This window comes from Cyprinus carpio, chromosome B17, assembly GCF_018340385.1.
Source record: "Cyprinus carpio isolate SPL01 chromosome B17, ASM1834038v1, whole genome shotgun sequence".
NCBI lineage: Eukaryota > Metazoa > Chordata > Actinopteri > Cypriniformes > Cyprinidae > Cyprinus > Cyprinus carpio.
The window spans coordinates 6,788,087-6,814,628 of record NC_056613.1 but is presented as its reverse complement, the minus strand read 5'-3'; the positions used below and the strand labels follow the sequence as shown (position 1 = coordinate 6,814,628).

Here is a 26,542-nt window from a genome sequence, read left to right as displayed (position 1 = left end):
CCAAGCATTAAAGGGATGACGTCACCTGCCTGTCGGATCGTGCTGTATTGTTGCACAGGGGAATGAGAGCGCACGAGCCCAGAGCGTTCGCGGGGAGGATGGGACTGTTTACAAGGTAACTTCTCAATCTCAGACCTCAAACTGACAGCTACATGACACGTCCAGAAAAACAAATAGTATAAATACAGCCGACTTTGGACTTCTTCTGAGGTGATTTCGTTTTAAAGGGTGGGACATAGAGATGCATGCAAAATCGGCGGTTCAATGGGCGAATGACGCTCGTCTAATTTATAAAACAAATGCAATACATTTGTTATCATTTTCGATACGTTTGTTTGTATTGAAACCTCGTCTGTTTGTGATTATTTCTTCACTTTGATAGTTCACTTCAGAAACTGCACTTCATAGTGTTTTTCTTTAGTCTACTTACCAACTCATGACAGTTTGATACAGTGTTGCCATTTAAAACTCATTTACATGCTAGATTTACTTCGGTTTAATTCAGACAGTGGTTGTCACTGTTTTACCAGATGTTTTGCTTCAGTTCATGAAGGACAAAGGGAAGTTAATAAGTAACCAAATGAAGATCTACTTTTCATGCACGGCAGTACAAATGCTTATTGGAAAAAATGTGTTTCTTTTGATGCGAGTTGTGTTTTGATAATGAAATGTTTTACGAAGTGAAACTTAAAATGCCAGCAGCAAGGTGGTGTTTATTCACAACAGAAGTATACACTAAGTTTAGTGCAATGGAGCACAGTGATTGTTAGTAACTTGTGGTCTTGATGGAGTATGCATTGGTTTTTGGCGCATTTGTTGTAGTTTTTTTTCCTTCCTCCTGGGTTGATACTGAGGTTGTTGAGGACAATACTGAGGCCATGGTATCTTTTGGAATATGATCTGATCCATGGCATTTGGACTTTTGGAGATTTGATGTCAGGTAGTAATAGGTTTGTGTTCTCCAAAAAAAAAAAAAAAAAAAAAAAAAAAAAAAAATTAGTCAAAGTTTACATTTAGTGGATGCATGCATCTAAATGTTGTCTTTCTTTTTTGGTAAAAGAAGCAAAAATATTGCTACTATCCAAGTTTTTGTCCTTTAAAAGGAATTGTTTAATGAAAATGAAAATTTGCTGAAAATGTATTCAGCATCGGTTCATTCAAGATGTAGATAATTTTTTTCTTCATCAGAACAAATTTGGAGAAATTATGCATTACATCATTCGCTCAAAAGTAGATCCTCTGCAGTGAATGGGTGCCGTCAGAATGAGAGTTCAAGCAGCTGATAAAAACATCACAATAATCCCCACAATTTCAGTCCATCAATTATTGTCTTGAAGTGAAAAGCTGCGTGTTTGTAAGAAACCAATCCATTAATAAGGTGTTTTAACTTTAAACTGTTGCTTCTGGCTAAAATATTCTCTTATTGATGGCACCCATTCACTGCAGAGGATCCATTGGTGACCAAGTGATGTAATGCTAAATCTGTTCCAATGAAGAAACAAACATGGATGACCTGAGGGTGAGTGAACTTTATGCAAAATTTAAATTCTGGGTTAACTATTCCTTTAAATCTTCTTCCTGATTCTAACATCCTTCCTCCCTCCAAAAGGAAATATGTCAATTTGGCAAGAAAGACTGCTTGTCAAGCAATTTCATGGGGTATTTTACATGCCGTAGCTTTACCACAAAGATCATAGACTGATACTGAAGCTGTGTGGGGTCTGTTTCCTGATGGTTTGGATGATTAAAATATTCCTCCTGGGATTTGTGTTATAATATTTTCTCTTTTGTCAATAATTTCACTCAAAGTAGAAGAGTTATACCTTTGGTAACGTCTGCACGCAATCCACCTCAACATTTTAAATTATTGCAATAACAAGCAGTTTTAACATTCTTCTATGATCAAGCTCACAAGCACAGACTTGCAGCGACAGTGCTGCAGCGATATTTAAGCAAAGCATCATCTCTGATCTGACCGAAATTGCTGCTCGCTCATGGATGTAATGTAGGTTCGTTCGCATCGAAAATCATTGCCACATTCCTGTATATCCGTGACTGCTCATCCGGGGCTGTTTGACCTTATTAATTTGTTGCACCGTGCAGTGTTCAGCGTCTCTCGTTTAGTCACACCTCTAGTGCTTAACATGCTGGGCGATAAGCCAAATCCCTCCAGCATGGCCCAGAATTGCATGCCTGCAGTCCCAGCCCTTGGTCTTTTTTTTGTTTTTTTGGGAGAGGGTTGATGGTTTATGTGAAGGGTGTGTGTGTGACGTGCACAGCAACGAGAGTTTGTTTTGCCTAATTGGGGAGGCTGGTAGAGATGCTGACATTAGACGTGTGGGAGATGTCTTCAATTACTGAGGTGGGGTCACATTAACACATCTGAAGTATCTCAGTGCTAGAGAATGCCAAAGTAGCGCCAAGACTTGATACCGGGACTTCTTTCAGAGTGCAACCGATACCAGACGCAAGACTCCACCCTCCCATGGGCTCAGCCTCTGAGCTAATCTGGTTAAGTGCTTTTTTTAGGTTTTAAGTGGTGTTTATGTGTAGTTTCTGTGTCTCCCGAGTGCATAATGTATGATGAAATATGTTGTAAATAGAAAGACGCATAATATGTCTGCTTTTGTGGTGTTTGGAGCTGTTTTAGTTTTGCTGTGCGTACAGAATTGAAAGTAAGAGAAGGACGAGTCGGTTTGGATATTCTGGTCTGATTATCACATGCTCATGTTGCTTTGCTAAGATAGAGAAACCGTAATCTTGTTTCAAGTTTGAAGACAACACCCAAAACCCTCAAGCCCATGACAACCCCTCTGTTGTATCCATGGCAACAGAGATGTCTTTAAAGCCCTGTGAAGTATGTCTCTAATTTGTCTTTTTTTGTAAAATAATATAATAGTTGAGGGGGGAAATATTATACTATATTATGGTATAATACTTTATTATAAAAACAATATACTATAAAATATTATATTAGAATATTATCATTGCATTATGCTGTATAAATCACCAATGATTATATTAAATGAAATCTAATATAATCATTGGAGAGTCTTTCCTGAATTTTAGAATTTTTATTATTGATTATATTGAAAGATTCTATAGGATTTTAATATTGTTGTTGCTACTTGTATGTTTTTGTATAGGCCTAGTGATTGTTTCTTAAGCAAATATTACATTATGGTAAATGATGTATTGAAAGGGTACGGTTAATGTTGCCATGAATATAGAAAGCCATTGTTGCTGAATGCTGATATAGCGGTAAAACATAAATAAACATTGGTGATTTATACATATAATGCAATGATAATATTCTAATTAATTTAAAAACATTTTTATTTCATTTTAGAATTAAATATTATCCATGATGTTTTTTTAATGTTCTATATTAGAAATGATACATTAACAATTAAAATGTTTGTATTTGATTTATTTATTTATATGAAAATGGGCTTAATAGTCATAAAATAATAAAATGTATGCAAATACAATATATATTTTTTGATTTAGTTGTTAAATATGACCCGTAGTTTCATTTTACTCATTTCAGTTTTATTATGAGCAAACTTTATACATTGTAAAGATCTGACCCTCTGTTTGTTTTCCTTTCGATCTGTTTTATCAGTGGTGTCTTGGTGTGTCTTCTTCGTCAGGTGGTGTTTGACTTGTACTGTACTGCACAAGCCTGCAGAAGTAGTTGACAGTGTATGTGTGTGTGTATGGATGTGCCTCAGGGTTTGTGTGACTCGGATAAAGGAGGTGTTCTGGGAGGCCTATCCCAGCTCTGTCCAGTGTAGTGGAACAAAAGCCCAGTGTAGCTGTTTAAATTTGCCATTCTCTCCTGGATAAAACTCAGACAATGCTCTGATCTCATGTTATTCATGTTACAGTCTTGCTTGGCACCCCAGTGCTCCAACAAGCATTGGTAGACGGCTCTCAGGATGGGCAGGGGACACACATACCATTGAACCAGTCCATCCTTTTTACAGGTTCCGGTAGTATCAAGCATTGCCACGGCCCATGTCATCCTGTTGCAACCTTCATCTGACGCAAGAGCTAACATTCCTTAATGGAGATCAACTAAATGTCTGCCTTTGACAGTGCAGTATTCATGAAGGTTCCTTGCTGTATAAGTATTCCCAGATACAGTACAGTATGTAGACTTTGAGCTCGACGGAGGGTGGAATGGTGCCAGTTTAGATAAACAAAATCCAAAGCCATTTCCAAATTAGGCAAAAAGGGCAATATCTAATATTTATACAGGACAAGTGTGTAGAACATATAAGTTTTCAGGGCATGTAGTATTCATTCAGTCATATTTTATACAATTCAACCATGAAACCATTCACTTTGCGTTTGTAAAAAATAAGTAGTCATTTAATACAGAGTTATTATGCTAAGCCAGGGGTTTTCAAACTTTCTGATGTCAGAAACCCTCAGAGACATATTGCATAAAGACCCATTGATACTGTTTATTTTATATTACTCTATTTCTTTTTAATCCTCCATTTTTCCATTACTTTTAAAAATTTTTGATCCATTGTTAGGACAGCCAAGATATTTTTATTTTATTTTATTTTATTTTATTTTATTTTATTTTATTTTATTTTATTTTATTTTATTTTATTTTATTTTATTATTTTATTTTATTTTATTTTATTTTATTTTATTTTATTATTTCTGCACTATTTTTCTCCAGTTAGAAAACCACTGTCCTTTAGCCTCAGTGATACATGGGGAAGCATGACGTAGTTATGAAGTGGGTTTTAAGTAATGGATTCACTAGATGGAGAAGGTGGCGGCCAACAGCCATTGTCCTTTGAATCCACATCAGAGGCTCGAGTAGTTTACTGAAGCAGCAGAAACGGTGTAATCCTTGAACTCCACTTGCACCAAGAAGACAGGCCGACAATAAATACGCTTGGGGATTGAAACAAAGATGTTTTGGAGGTCATTGTATTCGAGAAAGGAGGGAGCTAGATAGCTTTGCAGAAGGGAATGCCTGTGACCTGCCAGTGTTAACTAAACATTTCAGTGGGCCATGAAATGTGTGCAAATGTGGGTTTAGCTTAAGTGGAAATGCAAGTTCTCAACAAGACCGCTGAGGCTGAAAATGCAATCAAGTCTGAAGGTCTCTAATTGGCTCTGGGTTGGTGCCGGCACATGCGGTAGGGTGTTTGCAAACAGTAGCCAGTGGCCGTGTGATTCTCGGGGGGAATTTTATTGCCCTTTTTGTTACCAGGGTGAACCAGTATGCTTCTTCGGGTTTGGCAGTGACTAGAAGCCCTTCGGGGCGCACATTAGAGTAATAATGGTGGGGAAAACTGACTACATTTGTCCTGCGGCGTGGAAGAAAGGCCACAGAGCTCCCAGCTTCATCCCCTCGACTACAAACAAAAGCAAGACTGTTTGTGCCGCCATTCTTGCCAGAACTGTTTTTGAAAAAACTAACTTTTTATTCACTTTCTGCTGTATTTAATGAGGCTGATAATAGTTGTGGTAGGGTTAGGGAATGCTATGTCATGTCTCTTAACTTAATTATTTCCATGTTAGCCACCACTAGCTGTCAGACTTGATGGTTAAATGGCGCTTGTCAACACTGGATGTCATATACAGCTATATGTTTAAATAAATCACAGGTTGTTTCTAAAGGGCGAGGTTCTGAGTTGTCACACCTTGAATTCATTCGCCTGTGTGTGTGAGACACACCTAAAGTGAAAAAAATGTTTCCTTCATTCATGGACCAAAACATTGACTATATTGTCCATAACACATTAGATAGACCTTTGACTTATAGGAAAAAAGGTGGGATTTATTTGAATGTAAAGCTCTGACTGCTTTGGATTAGATTTGGATCGTATCATATAAAGAGGACAGGACACTTTCACCGGTTTGGACTGGCTGCTGTGTTTTCAAGATCTTTCTGGCACATTTTTCTCTTAGAATTTGATTTTGTCTGTTTGGACAGTGACTTTGTGCTTGTTTCTATTTTGAGGAAACAGGATATCCCTTCTTTTATGGCCACAAAAGAGTGTTTTTGCTGTGTAATGAGTGGGTGTGTTGATATGACTCTTGTGTAAATGAGATGAGTGATTTCTTCTGGCCTTTTGTAACCTTTATACTTTTCCAATTCTGATTTATTCAAGCTTTTATCCATTCCATCATAAGGGAACGGTGATATTTCTTCACTTTGTTACAGTATTTTGAAAGGAGCAGGGAGGTTGTTCTGGGATAATCAGGCGCAAGGTCAGTGGTGGGTGGTGGAATAACCCTCTAATGTGTGGTCATGCTATGAACACTTTCCCATAGGCCCATGGGTCGTGATGCACATCCTGTCATCAGGCACACCCATTTCCCACACCCGTCTCTATACCTGACAGTCTGAGGGTGTGAGAAATCCCTCAGAGAGGAGACGGCAGTATGTTTTCTCTCTCAAAGTTTACTCAAGACACACCTTACGCTTGAAGAATCGGTCCAAGTTTGTGTGTTTGAATCTGATCAAATGCTTTGCCTTTTGCACTGCACTGATAGAATAAAAAAAGTGAAAACAATGAAATAGTTTCCCCTTGTCAAGGTTCTGGAGTTCAGGTATGTTGAGGGGTAATGAAAGGCTGGTGCTGTGCTGTGTAAGTGCAAAAGGTCAGCACATTTTATTTTGTTTTATTTTGCAATGAATAATAGCATTTAATGCTGATATGACAGTAAAATAAAATTAGTTCAATTACAGTGCTTGCATGATAAGCATGTAAACACCTGGCAATTTTAAAATCTAAATTAAATCTTTTTTTTTTTTTTTTTAAATAATAAGCTCATAATGTTTCATCATTATCTTTTTTCTTGTACATTTAAATGCACAAAATTTGTGTTTAAAAAACTTGTAAAACTTTGTTTTATAACTTTTATACATTTAAAAAAAAAATAATTATGAAGTTGCACCACCTACTTTATTATTTACATTTTAAATTGCCATTATTAGAATATTTTAATCAAAATGTAACATTACAATTATATCATAGTAATATTGCAATTTGATACAGAATGTCTTACAGAATGTCTTCTACGCTGCATAGGCATAAAAAACACATTTTATGTTTATGCACAGCTCATAGAAAGAGTTGTGTCTCTGTGGCATTTCAACCAATGCATTAATGAGCATATTTTGTTGCTTTGACAGTGCTGTTGTTTCCTTCAGGAAATGCAGTTGTAGTCAGTAAATAGAGATGTTCCAATATAGAACCAAGATATTACAAATAGATTGTTCTATTAAAAAATCTTAATGTTAACAAAATTGGCATAGACTCTGACCTCAGATGGTAGCGGTTGTTGTGCTGATGCAGTGAAGTGAACAAATTGGTCTGTTCCACCGATGCAAAGAGCAAAGTTCATGATCAATAATTGCTGTCAACAGACACACATCACCATTAGCAGTGCCCACACTTCCTGACGATGACCCTAACCTGACCTCGGTGACCTGTGCTCAGCAAAGAAGAGGAAAGAGCCAGATGCACTCTGGTTCATGTCCTTTAAACAGAGGAAATTTGATCTTCTCTTGGAAACCAAGGCTTTCATTATTGCTTCCAAGTAGTATTCTGGGAAAATAATGTCATTTCATATCTGAAACAGAGTGCTCTAGGAATGCACCCAGACATTGTGTACGCACTTTTGATTGCTTAAATGCATAAGTACAGCTGATTGGATGATGGAAATCAATTGAGTGACGTTACCTAGTGATTAATCAGTTGCTGAGTGATATGGCTGATGTTAACTGAATGACCAAACAGTGTTTGTTAAGATACACTATGTGACCAGACATCTTCTGTGTAAGTGTCAGTTTAAGTCAACATAAGTCACACATGTTCCTGGTCTTATTTTAGATTATTTTAGCAGTGCATGCTATTAAAAAAAATCTTGAATTAAAATGTAATAACTTGGTCAGGTTCTGAAACAACTTTCTTTTTCAGCTGCTGAGTGTTAAACAATAGCTGTTCAATGTCTATAACCAATATTGACAGCATTCTTTCTCATCCAGACCTAGATCCATTTTGGTATGAAGTGCTTATTTTTCAAACTTTAATCAGTCCATTTGAACTCAAAAATGCCATTACGGAAATAAAATTTGTTGCAGATGCAATATCTTGTCAAATTCAATGTGTTTTTGAAATCAGTACCAAAAACATTTGATTTATTATTATTTGCCTGAAAAGGCCTATTTGCCTAAAATGCCCGAGAGCTTGGTAGTGCTTTGCTTCAGAAGGTCATGAATACTTTAAAAAAAAACATATCTTTTACATAACATATCTGCAGTAAAGATGTTCTGTGACAGCTGTTCGGCTTTTTAATCATTCTCTCCAGCTGTGTTTCTAAGCCAAAGGTTTGTAAACCGTTAATAGACAGAAGGCATTCAGAATTATGAGCATTTCAAATCAAGTCTTGCAAAATCTGCTTTAACTTGTTTACTATCTTCACTGCACCCACTTTAACAAAGGCAAGCTTTATTTGGAGGCACGCAGAGAAAGCTAGTAAAGAAAACATCTTTATTTGTGGGGATTTGTACTTTGTTGGCAGTGTTAGCTAGTTTATTATGTTTATAAATGTTTTAAACAGTTTAAACTACATTTTTATGTTTTCTGAAGAAAATGTGCGGTGCTTGTTTGCACAAAACTTGCCACCACGATGTGTATTACGATGTGTGTTGCTATGTGGTTTCTAAGTTGTTCTGGATTTTTTTTTGGCACGTTGCTGTGTGGTTGCTAGGGCGGTTGTCCAAGTCTATAAGATATTCATGTTTATGGCGTTTTTTGTTGTTGTTGTCATTTTATGGCCAGTAGTTGAAAATCTTAAGTGAGATTTAAGGTATTATTCATGTCTATCACATTAATAGTTCAGTAGAAGTGATAGTTGTCTTAGCAAAAGTGTTATCCTAGTAATATTTATATAATATAATATTATATAATATGAAATTATATTATTATTATTATAGTAGGCTATTTATTCATATTTGGCTTTTATTTTCATTTTTTATTTAAAATTTTAGTTTTTGACATTTTGTAATGGGCTTTTGTCAGTTTTATTAGTCTGTGTGTGACCAATATTTAATTTAATTATTTTGTACACACACACACACACACACACACACACACACACACACACACACACACACACACACACACACACACACACACACACACACACAATGTTTTTTTTCATTCTAACATCTCAGATCTATTTGTCACTGTACACTTGTCAGCTCTGTGATTGTGGGTGGAGTCAAACTCAGTGCAATCTCTCTTATTGCCCTCCCATTGAAAAGTGCAGAAAGGAGGTGTGGCATACAGGAAGAGGGTGGTCCCAGTCAGACCGGGAACATCTGTGTATGTGTGGACGGTGCACTTATTCAGACTCTGAGCTCAAGCTTACAGTTGTAGTCATATATTAAAATATTCAGACTGCTTATACTGTAAATCCAGTGGAGATTTGAACCAGAGGCTGTGCTGTTTAGAAGACTCATTTTTTTTGTGTTGATCTTGTGGAGTAGAGGCAGTTTCGCCTGCTATTTCAGGACCAGATTTGATGGTGAGAGATGTATGAGCCGTTGCGGTTTGCGTGCTTCCCACACCACAGCGTTCAGGGCTGAGATCAACACAGCTCTCGCTGCCTATATTTCACCCGACAATGTGCTCTTGAGTCGTGACGTGCCTTTCTGAGAGGTGAGTGTGCTGTGTTTAATTTAAAGAAATCAAAATGTGAAGTCACTTTAACATTGACGTTTGAGGATGTTTTTCTCTGCTAGTGTAGCTCTGTTAGAGTTTGTTGTGTGGGTTGCCATGTGAAGATCCATGGATCGCTGCCGATAATCTTTATGCATACTTACCCTTTGGCCTCAGATGAACTGGTGTGTGTGTGCTTTTGTCTTTTTTCGTCCCAGGCCCCTAGCTAAGTGAGTCAGGGGAAACAGCCGTAAAGTTCTGACCTCAGCTGAGGAAGTATTATGAATGGATTGAGACTGGTGTGCATTTTTCCTGTGGGTGTGCCAAGTGACATAATTACATACTTAATCAGCAATACATAAACAGCCTGTTGATGATTTATTCATCTAATTTGTTACTGTCCTTTTTGATTTATGTGTGTCCGTTTTGAATGTTCTGATCTGTTATTGTTGGATGTAGAACAGAGGTTAGACATCTATATGTGTGTGTGTGTGTGTGTGTGTTCACATGTTTAACTTAATACTACACTCATAAAATAAAGTTTTTTTTATTGGCATGTTTGATTTGACACTCTTAAAAATAATGTTTTCAAAAGGTGGTTTTCACAGCGATGCCATGCACTCTTAAAAATAAAGGTTCTTTTACATCTATGAAACCTTTAGAGGTTCTTTATTAGAGAAAAGGCTCTCTAGATTGTTAAAATGTTATTAACACTAAAAAACTGATATTTTATGAACTGTCAACTGAAAGGTTCTTTGGGGGACCAACAATGGTTCTTCATTGGCATCACTGCAAAAAACAAATTTTGATTCCCCACTAAACCTTTCAGTTAACCGTTCATAAAAGAGCCATTTTTTCAAAATGTAAAGAACATTTTAAAACTCTTAAGAACATTTTTCCATTATAAAGAACCTTTTGCTAAATGGAACGTTTCTATTGATGTTAAAGGTTCTGAACCATAAATTCCAATAAAGAATTTTTATTTTTAGGAGTGCATGAAGAACCATTTACATTGGACAAATGGTTTTGGAACCAAAGGTTCCCTTTTTTGGAACCTTTACTTTTAGTATCTTTGTCCTTTTCAGTAGTGTGTTACATTGTGATAACCAACATGGTGACATTTGGATAGTGACCCTCCAGTAATAATTAATAACCAGTATCAGCATGCGTGATTTGGTGTTTGCTTGTCCAATCCCAGCTGAACTTGGGGAAAGTCATTATATACTCAGCTCGACTGCAATCCCCAGTACTGAAGCCACAGGATTAGCACATGTAATGCAGGCTGCTGAATCACAAACGCGCCTGGCAACAGCAGACAGTGTGCATGTGCTGGATAGTACTGGTTCTCTGGACTCTGAAGGAGTCTGACTCTGGGGAATCAGGCTTAAATGTGGCTTTGGAATGAAGTAAATGTGGGTCAGGGGTCTGTGTTTTAAAAACTATTCGACTCGTCTGCCTGATGGACAACATTTTTGCATCTTTCCTCTCTAGTTGCCTTTCTGGTTTTGTCTATGTGCTCGGATCCCCCGAGGGGTGCAGTCTATGATCCCTGTGGGACACCCTTGCTACTGTCCTGATGTTATTGATCACACATATAGTCCAGTTGAGCTTAAATGTGGCTGTGCGGCTTCCGGTATACACCAAAAGCTTACTGTTTATCTGACTTAACAGGAACATAGATAATGTTCACATGTGGGTGTTTAACATTACATGTTTTTGATCATTTTTAGGTTATCTTACATTAATATATGCATGCATAGATAGGAATCTTAATCTCTTTCTCTGTTAAAAATTCCATAGTTTTAAAAATGATTAAATCTGAATATACAATGTATACATTTGAAGGGGTTCTATTTATTTAATAAATTTTTTAACTTGTTTTGTGAATCCATGAAAAATACAACAAAATATATGTAAACAGCTACATAACAAACAGTTACATTAGTTTTATGTTTTATTGAATTTGATTTAATTTTAAATGAATTTAAATCAATAAATATATGAATGTATTAATTTAGGAATTTAATCTTAGTTTAACTTAAGAAATCAGCATTAAATATATTTTGTTATTTATCAGATCAAAATCAAACACATGCACACACACACACACACACACACACGCATGCACATGTTAGGTTTTATGACATCTAATGACTTTTTTTATTTGTGTTCGCAAAAATCTTCCTTTACTGTTTTCTTGCTTCTTGTTTTATTTCATTTGTTTCATATATTTAATTATGTTGTTACATGTAATGCGAATACTCTTTTTAAAACTCTTTCTTTCAAAGCATTTGTTTACTAAAAGCTCTCATTAGCTTTTTCCATCTTGTTTACTTGCATGCCGGATGAATCTCGTGGTTGCACATGTCAATAACAGACTTAACATCACTTTGATTAGTTCAGCAGGGATCAATACTGTAACTTGCCATTAGGAACATTGGTTTGTGACTGCTGGATGACAGACCAAAGGCCAGAGTTTGTTTTCTAGTTGATCCTAGACTGGCCTGAGAGCTGCACTGGATGACCTCCATTACGTAAACTCTAAAATGGAAACCCATTCACTCTTCTGCAGGCCCACCAATCAAGGCTTCCAGACTTATGGATTAGCTTTTAATGAGAGAGGCAGAAAATTACAGACGATGTCACAAGCATGTGGAGCTGTTGGTTTAGTGTTAGTTTCGTGACTGCATTTGATATCAGAGCACTGATGATGATGGATTTTTTCCCATGCAGATGATACAGGCACAAAATTAATGGCACTGTCTGCAGGGGAAAATGTCACAGAGGAAATAAGGAAAGACAGACTAACAGCCACACGCTCATTAGATTATTCAGTGAGGTCTGTTGAGATAGTCTGGTGTTGAAGTGCTGTTGTCTTCCCCAGGGAAAGAGCTGTTTAGGTCATATCCTGGAAGAGATATGACTGCTGGCTACATCATGGGACCTCAAAATCCTGCTTCATCTGTCCACACAATTGCTGTGCAATTATGTTATTATGGAGCTCCATTGCTTGAGTGATGTTTGCATTAGTGTTGGTTTGGTTTAAAGGCACAGTATCTTTAGACCATCTTTGAAGGCCTTCACTGTGCTCTTTGCGAACAACTAACATTAGCGTATGCACTGTTCAAAAGTTTGGGGTTGTAATATTGTGCCATATTAACACAATTAAAAATATCCATTCTAATAGGTGTTAAAAAAAATAATTTCTCTGATTGCAAGGCTTAATTTCAGCAGCCATTACTCCAGTCTTCAGTGTCATGATCCTACAGAAATGCTGATTTGGTGCTAAAGAACAAAACAAAACAAAAACATTTATTATTTTTATTATTAATATTCACTTTTGATCAATATAATTCATACTTGATGAATAAAATAATTAATTGAGATATATATATATATTTGGCATTTAAATTTTTATTGTTAAACCTTCTTACGACCTAAAATATGAATTCTTACACTCTAAAAAATGCTGGTTTAAAAATAACCCAGTGCTGGGTAAAATATGGACCGACCCAACGATTGGCTTGTTTTGACCCAGCAGTTAATTTTTTAACCCAACCTTCTGGGTAGTTTTATTTAACTCAGCTGTTGCTTAAAATTACTGTTTCTTTCTTAAAATGAACCCAAAATTAACATTTATTAATAAGTTGAATAACACTAAATAATAAACATTTATTTATGCTTCTAATAATTATGTGTCTGATTTTTAATTTACAACCTATTTTGGATATTTGGATATTCATTTTAAGCCAACCATAGTTTATAATTTTTACACAATAGTTTTAACTCAGCAGTGTAGTTAAAAAAAAAACATATTTACAGTTTATTGACGTTTCAAATTTACCCAATTTAAAATAATTTTAAGAATACATATTCAAATATCTTGTTCCTGTTACAACCGTTTCACCAGCAAATAAAGGAACCGCTAATTGCCCATGAGCAGTACATTTCCCATGACATAACTTGAGTTGTGTGCCTCTTTGATAACCCTCTCTTTTACAAATCCAACTTCCCAAACTTTTAAGATGGTGCCTATGTGGTGAGACTGTTAATGAAAGCGATTACAACTCTTCTTTCCATGTACTGTATTTGAAGAATGCACATTAATAATCTTTAGAATGCTTTGCTTGGAAGCTATGCATGTCAGATTTTTTCATTCCATTGGCGATAGTGATTCTGTCTTCTCCAAATGCAGTGAAAACCAACAACAACCTAGAAAGACATGTTGACGACAACTGAAGACAAAGCGCTCTGTGAACTGAAGCAGTGGAAGTGTTCATGAACTTCATGACCACAATTACCAATATTTTGTGCAAGACTGGCAAAAATTTTTGTTGCTTTTTTTTAGTTTATTTCTCCTAAGATCTGTATGTGGATTGAGGATAATAAGCTCTTTAAGGCAAATCAAACCCTTTTGTTAGCGCATATAAAAACAATTAACATCCTGCCATTGTTCAAGTTCAAGTCACCAGATGTCCTGATTTGAATGACTGTTGGTATATAAGCCGCATGCAGCTCTACAGATGCTCACAACATGCCAAAATGCTTTTCAGAGAAATATAAATTGTACAGTGGCCCCAAAAGGTCACTTTTGAATCGTGAAATCTGATTTAAAATGTCTGAATGTCATTGCATCAGATATCAAGTGACAAACCAAGTGGCATCACAAACAAATGCTGCTAGCGCTTTCCTTAGAAGCAACATCACTTTTCTGAGTAGGGCTGACCTTGACTAAAAATTTGTCTGATCGACTAGTAGTCGTTCATTTGAAGCATTAGTCGACTAATCGCACGTTTATTAATAAACAATTTAAATCATAATAATAATAAAAGTTCAATTGCCTACATAGCCTAATAAGTGTTTATGCGCACACATAAAGCTTGCCACAGCACCGGGCAGAAGTAATGATTACGAATGTGTCAGGGAAAAACAGCAAGGATACTGCATTAACATTTTAATATTTCATTGATAAACTAGTGCTTTCTTTGTTTTCGGTATTAGAGATGAAGTTGGCGACACCGACTCGTCATCTCTGTAGTAGTGGATGCGACTGTATGCATGTTTCATACGGATTACATAATCTTAGAATATTTGTTTTCCACTTGAATTGGTTTATTTGAAAGTAGAAATTTCGGAGGGGTTAGCACAATGACCATATCTCAAATATCAAAACTCAAAATATGTAATTTCCATACCTAAAATACATATTTTACAGTCACCATATGCAGATTGATCATAAGCACAGCTAAGGCTTCCTACCAGCATCCTTCACAAAGCTTAATTTATGCAATATTTCAAACCTTTAACCAATGGGAGAAAATCAACCCTCCGTAATAGTTTAAAATCAGCCCAATTCAATGCAAAAAAAAAAACCTGCATCCAAAACGAGCTGCAACCAAAGTGATTTAAATACTCTGCATATTGATAGCGGCTCCCTGATGCCTGAAAATTATATTCAATATTAGAATGTAATGAGAGTAGGCAGTAATGGTAAAAAATTGGGAGGGGGATTAAGAAAATAGTTCCACTCAGGGCTTTAATACAAAAATGAATGGCGACTGTAGAAAGTAAAACACACAATGAATGGCGACTGTAGACAGCAAAAGCCGAATCCTGGACATTTTGGGTGATTTAGAAATTTTTTTAGGCCGAAAAAGAGGAGATGTCTGGGAAAAAGAGGACGTATGGTCACCCTACCATAATGCACTGACTTATGATCCAGCATGAATGGGAATTGCTTCCCGGCGCAGGATCAATACTGCCGTTCATAAAGATTGAATTTTGCTTACATAAAGAGGCCTAGCCACCTGGGTGGAGCACAGTGATACGCAGGCTGAGCTCTCGTGAATAAACTTCACTGGTGTATGACACAGAGAGATGTTTCATAAGACAAGAGTGTTATGGAGGCATTTTCATGGCAGTTGCTGCACAGACATGCACATTACCTGAGATTTACCTTCCTTCTGGTGTTTCCTCCCACTTTTCTTCAATGTGCTTGTTGTCTGTACTCCCTATTATATTCTGTATACACTTATAACCCTTGTGTGCATGTTTTTGGTAGCAAAATATCAGTCTTGTCATGGGTAGACCTTGATTTTAGTCTCTTAGGACTGACGTCTAATAGAGACAGTACAAGGTTTGCAGAATTTGATACCATTCCCCTTGAACAATTTATCTGAATTGCTTTGGAAGAGTAGTCTGGGAGTATCTGGACTAGTACTTAATGCTGTGAGTCTGTGTTAACTATTTTCAAGGACAGTGTTATTTTGGTATTTTTTTTTTTATATGCTATTATAGTTAGTTTATTATTTTAAATAAGCTTTTATTTCTATATTTTTAGTTTTCTTTGTAATTTTAGTGTAAGATTTTGTAATTTTAAGTGCTTTTGTGATGTTTTTTTTTTTTTTTTACATTTCTACTGTATATAACTGTAATATTTTATTTGTTTTTCAGCAATCTTAGTACTTCTACTTATTTTAGTTAGTTGCCAAGTTAAAGTTTTTTAGTTTTTCATCTTTATATTTTATTCCAGCTTTATTTCAATTAACAAAAACATTTTATTAATGGTTAACAACAACAACTCAAGGATGCATGTCAAATTAAACTGACTTGAACAAAGGCAGAGCTGTAGTGGTCAGAATTTGTTGAACATGCTTTTTTTCAGTTAACAGATGTCCATTCAGAAAAGACAAGCTTATACCTAAACAAACTGGCTGTTTTATATGTTTTACAAGCACAGCGAGACTCTTATTTCATTTGGGCTTCGGGAAAGATGTCATTTTTTATTAGGGATAAAATGTTATGCTCAGTTCATAGCACATGTTTGCTTTCATTTAGGCTAGCTGCTGATTCTTTTACTATTTTAGTTGTAAATATTTTAGTCACCTGTCTCGGTACAGACTGTGGTATCCCATGAGCACATGAGCTGAAAGATGAGGAGCAGACTGTCGTTTTTTTTATACGTTCACACATTTGTTGGTTTTGTAATAACAACTTTCCTGCGTGGTATTTTTAAAAGATTTTACATTTCAGGGCTTTCCCAGGATGTAAAGATTATTTAATTCCCAGGCGATCCCAGTGCTTAATTTGGACAAGATGTGGATTTGGATTACCCATTTTTATTTTGACATTTATCAGATAAGGTCCTGCATATTTGCTTAGAGATGTTTGTGGGTCATAGTTTGGATCAGACCTTGTGAACAAGGACATCGATTTAAATCTCCCGCTTGTGAATGATTTACTGGCATACTGTGCACTTGCATTATTCACTTGAAAAAATTTCACAGACATATTACAAAAATAAATAAAAAAAAGAAATGGAATGTGACCTGGCCATGTTTTAGTGAACTCATCTGCTAATTGCTAAATGAATAAATGTAAAATTGTGGAGAACGTCTTCATTCTCAAAGCCTGCTTTTATGGTACAAATTCGAAAAAAGAGCAACCTATAACAAATCAAAATGCAGTTCATGTTGTCATCTGTTCAAGTTGATCTAATAATAGACGTGGAATCCATTCTTATGGTGTGAAGTGTGTGGTCTCTGTCCACTGATCGTTGGACACACTAGCCAGGCCGGAGCTATTTTCACCCCATGATATATAAACCCAGCGGTGAGAAAATTCCCAGCCTCGCTCAGGAGAACAGCTGTGTCTGCTCTGCTAAATAGTTACAGTGTGAGAATCGAGATTCTCTTCCACGTTGGGAAAAAAATCACACAAGGCCGTGTTAGTGTGAACATCCAGATTGTTGACATGGCCAAGTGAATCATTCGTTTCAGTGCTCAGAAAAAACACAGAAGAGTTTCCTCTGCAATTTTGCTTTCCCTTTGTCTTTCTTTCTCTGTTTCCTTCCTTCTTTTCTTTTTTCTCTTTCAGATGTTCTCTACTGTAGGTTTTCCGGTATATAGCTGTTTTCTTCAATCAGATGTGGTATAGTCTAACAAAATGCTGCCAAAACAGTTTTTAATGCACATTGTGCATGCAGCCTTATATCCTAATAAGCTGAGACAATAATCACTCACACAGAATACCCTTTCTTGATTGCGAAGTACTGGAAAGCTCATTTGATTTTTAGAAAATCATTCTGAAGATTCCTCTCAAAGAACCAGTTCAAAAGAAACGATTCACTGATTCATTTGAATTATCAAAGTGTTCGCACTTGTGTGACATTGCATTTGTTTTGTAAATAAACATGCAGTTCAATACTGTTGTGTATTATAATGTTAAATTCAGTTCGATAAATAGTTTTTGTATGTATTTAGTTTCATTAGTTGTGTTTAATTTAAATTGGATCAGTTTGAGTCCAGCTTGGGTCATTTATTTATTTTTTGATCCATCCATTCTTTATTCTTATAATTTCCTGCCGATTCTCCAACATCTTTTAAATAAAATAGACTAAAGCCTCCAAAAATTACATTTTATATTTTGATTCTGATTGTTGTATAATTCCAAAGTAAACAAAGTGTAACTTTAAATTGATGGAATTATTTTCAGCATTTTCTTTTCTCAGATGAGCTGCAGACAAACATTCAGAGGTCAGCTCATGTTGTGCATCACTGTTTAAGTCTGTGTTTGGGTATGATGGCACTATAAACCTGCTCTGGAGGGTCAAGTACACTGAGCACATTTTACACAAACACACATACTCTAAACTCCAGCCTAATCCACAAGCCATTTAAACCTTTATGTCCCTGTTCTTCTAAAGGGAAACATCTGGTCACTTTGAGCTTCTGGGTCTGATCATAAATTCAGAGTGAAGTTTATGTTTGACTTCTTCGGGGTTGTGATGGCCTTAGCACTCGAGCTCAGGCTGGTGTACTCATTAAAACAGAACTGGATGAAGATAAATGTGGACATAGTAACTTTCTACGTTATTCTTAATATGGAGAAAGGGGAGATGAACACGGTTCAGTCTTTTGAGAGGTCAGGGCCAGTTCCATTGTGTGAGGTCTGAGGATAAAGAAATTAAGAAATCTTAAGAAATCTTGGACATCTGGGGATGTAGATCAAACAGAGGGATGTTGTGGCCGAGTAATAATTAGTCATTTGGCAGACACTTTTATTATGAAGAGAAACAGATTACAAGGACAGTCCCTTGGAGTACCCTGTTTTTTTTATGCAAAAAAATTAAATTTAGTTAGCATTTGCTCACCCTTGTGTTGTTCCACATCCGTTTTGAAAAAGTTAATTCAGTCCAGAAAGGACATTAAAAAACACCATAAAGGTGGTTCATGCACTATATTTCAAGTCTTCTTTTGCCGTAATAGCTCTGTGTGAAGAACATACTATATATCTTGTTGTGCAGAAGCTCAAATTTTACACTTTGGTCTGTTCTTCATATCTATCATATGGCTTTAGAAGACCTGCACTGCTGCATTACCTTTATGGTGCTTTTTGGAGCTTCTCATGCCTTGATTAATTTAGTTTCACTGCATGTAAAGAAACTGTTTGAGCATTTTTAACTTTCTTCTTTTACATTGGTTACAGCTCATGGATTGGCCTTTTTGGTGTTTAAGCAAACAACCTTTGGTTCCCAAAGGTTCTTTTCATACTACACCACCACACTTTGTTCCTTTGCAGTTGCCTTTCACTTATAGATACAGATCTACTTAAATATTGAATGATATTACTCGTAATGCACATTGCAAACAAGATTTTGTTTCCTTTCTGTAAAGTGATTAACATATAGTATAATGTGATAGCTCATTGCTTTTATAGCTGATTTATCTGTCTACATGACGCTTTGCATGTTGACTCATGCTGCTGTGTACTGCTGGAGTTTATGAGGCTTATGTGAGTGTTGTAATGGGTTATAAGATCATACAGTGCTGGCATTATGAGTCTTACTGCACAAACACACATTGATAATCCCACTTCTCATTTGTTGTAGTAAATACAGTTTGGGGACAGTAAGATTTCTAAATTTTTTTCAGAATAATTTCTTATCTGTACTAAGGCTGCAGTTATTTGAAATATATAGTAAAAACAATAATGTTGTAAAATTTTACTACAATTTAAAATAACTTTTTTTCTAAATAAATTGTATATTGTAAAATGTATTTTATTCCTGTGATGGCAAAGCTGACTTTTCAGTAGGAATTACTCTTTAGTGTGTCTCACTAAAGAGTACTTTTTATTTGATATTTTTATTTGTAACAGTGTAAAAGTTTTTACTATTGTTTTTTAATTAATGTAATGCATCCTTGCTGAATAAAGGCATTTGTTTTTTTTTTTTTAATTAATGAACCCAAACTTATGAGTGCTAGTGTAACTGTGCAAAGTATAATCAAAGCCTTGATTGTGATTCATTTCTGGGAGATTTTATGCACCAGTGCAGGTACTTTGCATATCGCTACTGGTCTTTAGTGGGAGGTCCAATGTAACCTGTTAGTCAGGAGTGTACTTAATACATTAACATTTTAGTTTGAATATATCACACATCTCATGTGACATATGGCTGCAAATAGCCCTGGGTGGTGGGATGATTTTCAGCTGTGTTGTCATGTTGTTTTGCGTTGAGCTCTGTCCCAGCATAGCCATCCACATTTTCACTGAACTAAGAAATTTTTAGCAGTGTCTATTTTTTTTTTTTATTTGTAGCTTCGATGTCACCCCTCCTAATTGTCTTTTTTTCCCCTCATCCTTAATTTTTGTTTTCTCTTGCACAGGGGGTCGTAGCTAAAGTGAGACACATTTGACTGGCTGGGCCTCTGGCCATGATGGCCCCACGTAAGCGAGGAGGGCGGGGCCTGTCATTCCTCTGTTGCTGTCTAAAGAAGAGTAACCATCCTGAGATCACCTACCGCCTCCGTCATGACAGCAACTTCACACTGCAAACCATGGAGCCCACCCTGCCCATCCCCCCCACCGAGGAACTGGATGCCATGTTCACTGAACTGGTGGTATGTGTTGTACCATGACCTCCATACTTTTTCTTTTGTTTTCCTTCTTTTGTTTTATTTATTTTCCAAACTGTTAACCAAAGAATGGACGAGTAGGTAGATGGATGGATGGGTAGATACTGTGGATGGATGGATGGATGGAATGATGGATGGGTAGTTATTGTAGATAGATAGATATGGGTAGGTGGATGGATAAATAGATAGATGGATGAATAGATAGGAAGATGGATGGGTTGTTTGATAAATGGATTGTTGGGTATGTAGATGGTTAGAAAGATGGATGATAAATGGATGGATAGGTATATGGATGAATAGATAGGTAGATGGATGAATAGATGATGGGTAGGTACTAGGTAGGTATATAAATAGATGGACAGATGGATGGAAGGTTAGGTTGATTGGTAGGCGGGTGGATGGATGGGTATATAGAGCACTCATTGTAGTCTAATTTTCTTTTGGTTTATGTAATTTATTCAACTTTTTATTTGCTGTAAAAAGAATAGTTGTTTCAACTTAAAAATATAAGTGTTTTAAGTAGGGATGTTCATTTCGGTTATTTTTCCTAACCGACAACCGATGCTCATTAACCGATTATTAACCGGTAACCGACAAGATAAATTTAAATTAGAATTGGATTAAATTAGAAAGGATAAAGTGTCTGTGACCTGTTAAAAATACAAACATTTGTTTCCCAGGGATTCATTTTACATAAGCAAAAAGCAGCAAACAACAGAACATGAGGATTCACATGGTCGTCATATCACATCACGCACCTGCAGCACTTCTGCGAGCGGAGAAAAACATAATAAAACTAGGCTATATATAAATAATAATAAATTAAGACTATAAACGAAAAACTGTGCAACAAGTAGCCTAGTATGCAGAGTTTCGGTTCATTTGTGTGCTACGCGAAAGGAAACAGATGGCAGAAAGCGGCAAAAGATTATTATTATTTTTTTTATTTTACAAAGGCACAAAGATTTGTTTTTATTGTGAATGTACACAAATACAGGCAAACCTTTTACAATTCTGATTATCTTTATGACTAAAAGGACTAGTTGTTTCCACTGTTAGAAGGAAAAAATTCAAATGATTGCGCTGACGCCACATGTGCGCACACAGTTAAGCTTTGCTACCTTGACAATGCAGCCTTTTCATTATCATAATAAAATACAGTCAGTCAAATATATGGACAAAAAAAAAAAAAAAACAACACTGCTCAGTTTAAATAGGCCTATGTAGTAAAATCAGTGCCGTTAAGTGTTATCACCATACTGCCGTGATGTTATGCAAAACATTTTGTTTTACGTGGATATTGGAACACCAGTGAAGTAGGCTACATAATAAATAATAATTTGGCATTCAGATACATTGCGAATACGAAAACAATTGATTTTGTGTGGAATGAGAGACCCAACGTTGGTTTTAGTTTCGTTTTAGCCTAAATGAATTACTTTTGGCTTGCCGTTTATATTGCTATAACTTATATTTTTAATTCTTGTTCTTTTCTAAATAGCCTGCTGTTAATTGAAATGATTTGTTGTGGAGTGAGGGGAATTAAAATAGCCTAGCTATGTTTACAGTGTTTTTTATAATGTTTGTAAACATTTCGCATCGGCATTGGGCCTATTTCTGAATGAAATAATAAAATGCAACTTATACGTGACGTTTGTTTTCCTCTAAAAACACAATTTTTTATACATGTAGCGTATTTTAGGCATGCAGCAAACCTTTTAAAATATTTTGATAAATTACTGAAAATAAATAAATAAATGACCTTTTAAACCATTTAACTGATTGTATTAATCGGTCAAAATTCTTAACGCTCTGTTAACTGGTTAAAATGAACATCCCTAGTTTTAAGTTTAGTCAACTCAAATATCCAAGTTGTCACTTAGTACATCTTAACATTTCAAGTTGGCCAAGCTTAAAATTTTAAGGCAGCACATAACACCTAAATAGATTTTTGTCTGTGTAGATCTTTGGACACAAGCTACTTTGAAAGTCAAATCTGGTCTTTGGTTTTGTCAAACATTATACTGGAAGGCATGTTAAGGATAACTTATCAAAACAACACTTGTGTTTATATCCTGTGATGAGGTTTCACCATTGCATTTTTTGCTAAGACAGAACATACAGAGTTCATAAGCACGCAAGCCCACGTGACCAAAAATCACAAATGGAGCCTGTTAAGTGGGTTCATTCACATTAATCCCATCGGAATAGTTACAAAAATGCTTGTTCTTCAGTTGAGCACTGCTTTTCTCCACCATTCCTCCATTTGTGGAGTGAATCAGTGCTTGTCTTGGACTCCGTAATATGGGGAATCCAAGCATTCTCTGCTAATGGTCCAGTAAAGAGTGTTAGACAATGCATGTTCCCTCATTAGCTCTGCAGACTCAATTGAGTAGGAGAATGTCTGTATGTCTCATGCCCACCAGCGCGTGACCAGCAGGCATTTGGCACAGATGGGCTCATGGATGACTTGCATGCACTAGACTCCGTCCCAAACGCAGCCTGTCCCCTGCTCAGTCTTTGAGGACTCAGAGTGAGCCACAACTGAGACCTCAATCAGTGTCATGTTGACTTGATTAAACAGTAAAATGCTTCTAGCAGGCTTTTGATTATGTGTTGATTTGAGGTGAGAAAGCAGTCCTAATCATGAAGTTGAAGGATAGCTGCTTCTATCTAAATGGCTTTTAGTGAGTGTGAAGGATAGCAGAACAAAATCTCAGGTTCAGGTTTTTCCTGCAGAGACATAAAGAGGGAGAAACTATGAGGGAACAGTCTGGACAAGATCAGATTTTGACCTGACTGCTTCTGCAATAGATGTGGTGTCTGGATGTGATGTTCTCTCTCTGGAATCTCTGCTCAAATATACATGAGTACTTACGGGTTGGATTATATGATTTTCCTGTATTTTTCATTCTTTTTATCCTCATTATTTCCTTATGCAGCCTGTTAAAGTGGTCTCGGGACCTGCTCGTTGTATGTGTCTCTCACATGATGTTAATTAACATGTGCCCGAACATCTGGACTGAATATGACCAACTCGGGCCAGAACTGCATCATGGGAATGCACAGAGGTCACAGGAGTTTACAGGCATTAATTGATGGTTTACATGACTAAATCTTTTCTTTGCTGTGAGGAAACAAGGACTCTCTATCTCACACAGAATTGTGGGAAATTAACCTCCGCTTAAGGGTCAGTGATATCCAGAGGCTGATGTCAGAATTTAAGTCATGTTGGTTTTGTCAGGCCTCATAACTGACTGGATAGATGCCTGTGTGTGTGTGTGTCACTGCCAAAATCAAATATTATTATATATTATATTATATATTATGTATATTCTTTTGAGCAGTCAATGCAGTTTCTGTCTGTCTGTCTGTCTGTCTGTCTGTGTCTAAAAAATTAAGCAATCATAGTTTGTAAGAAATTTATTAATATATTATATTATATTATTAATTATATTATATTCATGTTAGTATTTATATTGTATTTGTATTATATTCCAAATAAGCAACCAAAAGTGTCAATTTTAGCTATTTAACCGTATTAGAATGTGACAAATGTGCTAGAATATGCTTTTTGGTGTTGGAGTTAATTGGATTTGAAATGACAACGTATGCATTATTTTAAAGTCTCTCATCTCCTTCTCAGGATGAGCTGGATCTCACAGAAAAACATAGAGAGGCCATGTTTGCCCTTCCTGCCGAGAAGAAATGGCAAATCTACTGTAGCAAGAAAAAGGTAAGTTATTGGCACTAGATGGGACTGGGCAGGGACTCCCATCACAGATGCCTTTTCCATTTTCTGAAAGACGTGAACGTATAGCCTGGCATTGACCATGCATAGCAGTTTCCTAAAACAACTCTGTTTCCTGTGGAGACATTTCATCTGGCTTGACCGTGGAGTTTGAAACTGAACAGCTAAATGTATGAACACTCGTACTGTACATCCAAAAAAGGAACTAATATAAATGCTGCTGCTCTAGCACAGGCTTGGCTTTGGGACAGAGAAGTGGTGTTGAGTGCAAGGGTTTATTTTCACAGTACGTGTGATTTGGGTCTGAGGAGTGAGAGGTAACAGAACCCAGGCTGCTCTGACACACTCTGTAAACTCTCGTTTATAGGAGGCATTTACGCCAGTGGAACTAAAGAGCAAACCACACAGCAGTGGTCTGAGGTTTCTCTACAGCTGCTAGAGTGTATGACCAGTTACCTGGTCACGACGCACCAGGGGAGCGCTCTTCAGCTGCTGACCTATTGTCCTCTAAAACACTTAAAAAATAATACTGTCAATCATTATGATGTTAGGAATGAACTTTATTCTCATTCATATGTTAAAGCAAACATTTATGTTGATGTTCTGTTTGATGGATCAAGGCTTTGTAAGCTTATACACTGGTAGAGATGGAATTTCAGTTCAGATGTTATTATTAAAGGGATAATTCACATCAAATATTTAATATTCTGGCATAATTTACTCACCCTCATGTCCCTCCAAACCTGTATGATTTTGGTTTCTTCCATGGAGCACAAAATAAGATATTAAAAAATAAATAGTAGTTTTAGTCATTGAGTGAAAGTCAGTGGGGTTCAGATTACAAAATGTGTTCTTTTGTGCCCCCCCCCAAAAAATACAGAGAGACTCCTCAAATTTGAAGTCTTGTTAGTTTGGTCTCGTCTTGTGGCTGACTAGAATGTGTCACGAAAACTTCCATTGCAGATTTGTGATATACAGTGGTGTGAAAAATTGTTGGCCCCCTTCCTGATTTCTTATTTTTTTGCATGTTTGTCACACTTTAATGTTTCAGATAATCAAACAAATTTAAATATTAGTAAAAGATAACACAAGTGAACACAACATGCAGTTTTTAAATGAAGGTTTTTATTATTAAGGGAAAACAAAATCCAAAACTAAAGTTTTATTTTTTTTAATTCCATGGTGGAAACAATCTTTTATATCTTTCACTGTATTTTTATTTTATTGTTTTTCATTTTTATTTAATTTTACACCCAATCTGTCTCAGAAAAACGAGTATGCTGCATTATCCCAGCTCCATAAAACACTGAATGCAGCGTGCCAGCCAGCTACACCTGTAAGGCCTGAATCAAATTCCTCCCAGTGGAGTTTTGGGGTCTGAGCAACATGTGGAACCAGCACTGTACAATATAATGAGTGCTATAACTACCATCAAGATGTTGAGACCAAAGTACATGTGAATGTCTGGTATGAAGTATTTGTGTTAATAATAACCATAATAAGATCTTTCTCACCCTGTGTTTTGGTTTCAAGCTATACTTTTATTAATCTCTAAACTCCTATGGTCTAAAATAGTTTAGGTAAATTGTATAATTGCAGAATGTGGTTATAAAACAATGGGTGGACTTGTTAAATAAGATTCCAGGAAGCTTATGGGCTCATGTGGTGCGTGAAACCCCCCAAAACAACCCCAGTTCCCAATTCCAAATTTACTCTGGCCAACACAAGTCAGTCTTATCCTGAAAGAGCAAGCAGCTGCTATATTATAGACACTTGAGCATAGCACAAAACACTGTGGTATTGTTTCCCAACCCCAGGCTTTGTATTAAAAGCTTTTAAAGAATCAGTTACTCTGGGAAAAGGCATGTTTTGGACTGAATTGTCGCCTTTTAACACTCTGCCAGAGTGTTTAACTCAGCATTAGGAGTAGAGTAGTGCCGAAGCTCAGTGTCTTGTGTCTGTTTTCAGGTAACAAGAAGCATCTCAAACAAGGTGTCAGCTGTGGACACTCACACACACAAAATATGTCAGTTCACAAGCGCTTTTGGATTGTTGGATTCAATTTTGTGGGAACCGCAGTGGTTAGATAAGCTATGTTCTCACACATTGTGGCTGTGGAAGTGCTTGAGAACCTGGCAGTACAAAGAGATCTGTGTTGGTGTGGAGGA

The 26,542-nt window shown here is 36.3% G+C and overlaps 1 protein-coding gene across 3 annotated transcripts in view; it reads left to right on the top strand.

Annotated features, from left to right (window-relative positions):
* The window catches only part of LOC109060370 (disheveled-associated activator of morphogenesis 1-like), a 43,549-nt gene continuing 17,007 nt past the window's right edge, over positions 1 to 26,542 (top strand). The window contains exons 1-3 of one of the 3 annotated variants that reach the window (XM_042741902.1): positions 1 to 115; positions 20,375 to 20,608; positions 24,270 to 24,359. In XM_042741902.1, coding sequence (XP_042597836.1) covers positions 20,423 to 20,608; positions 24,270 to 24,359 — 276 coding nt within the window. In that variant the 5' untranslated portion in view covers positions 1 to 115; positions 20,375 to 20,422. Of the gene's footprint in view, positions 116 to 9,355; positions 9,708 to 20,374; positions 20,609 to 24,269; positions 24,360 to 26,542 lie in introns of those variants that run through there. The other 2 variants (XM_042741901.1, XM_042741903.1) reach the window with 2 other exon arrangements.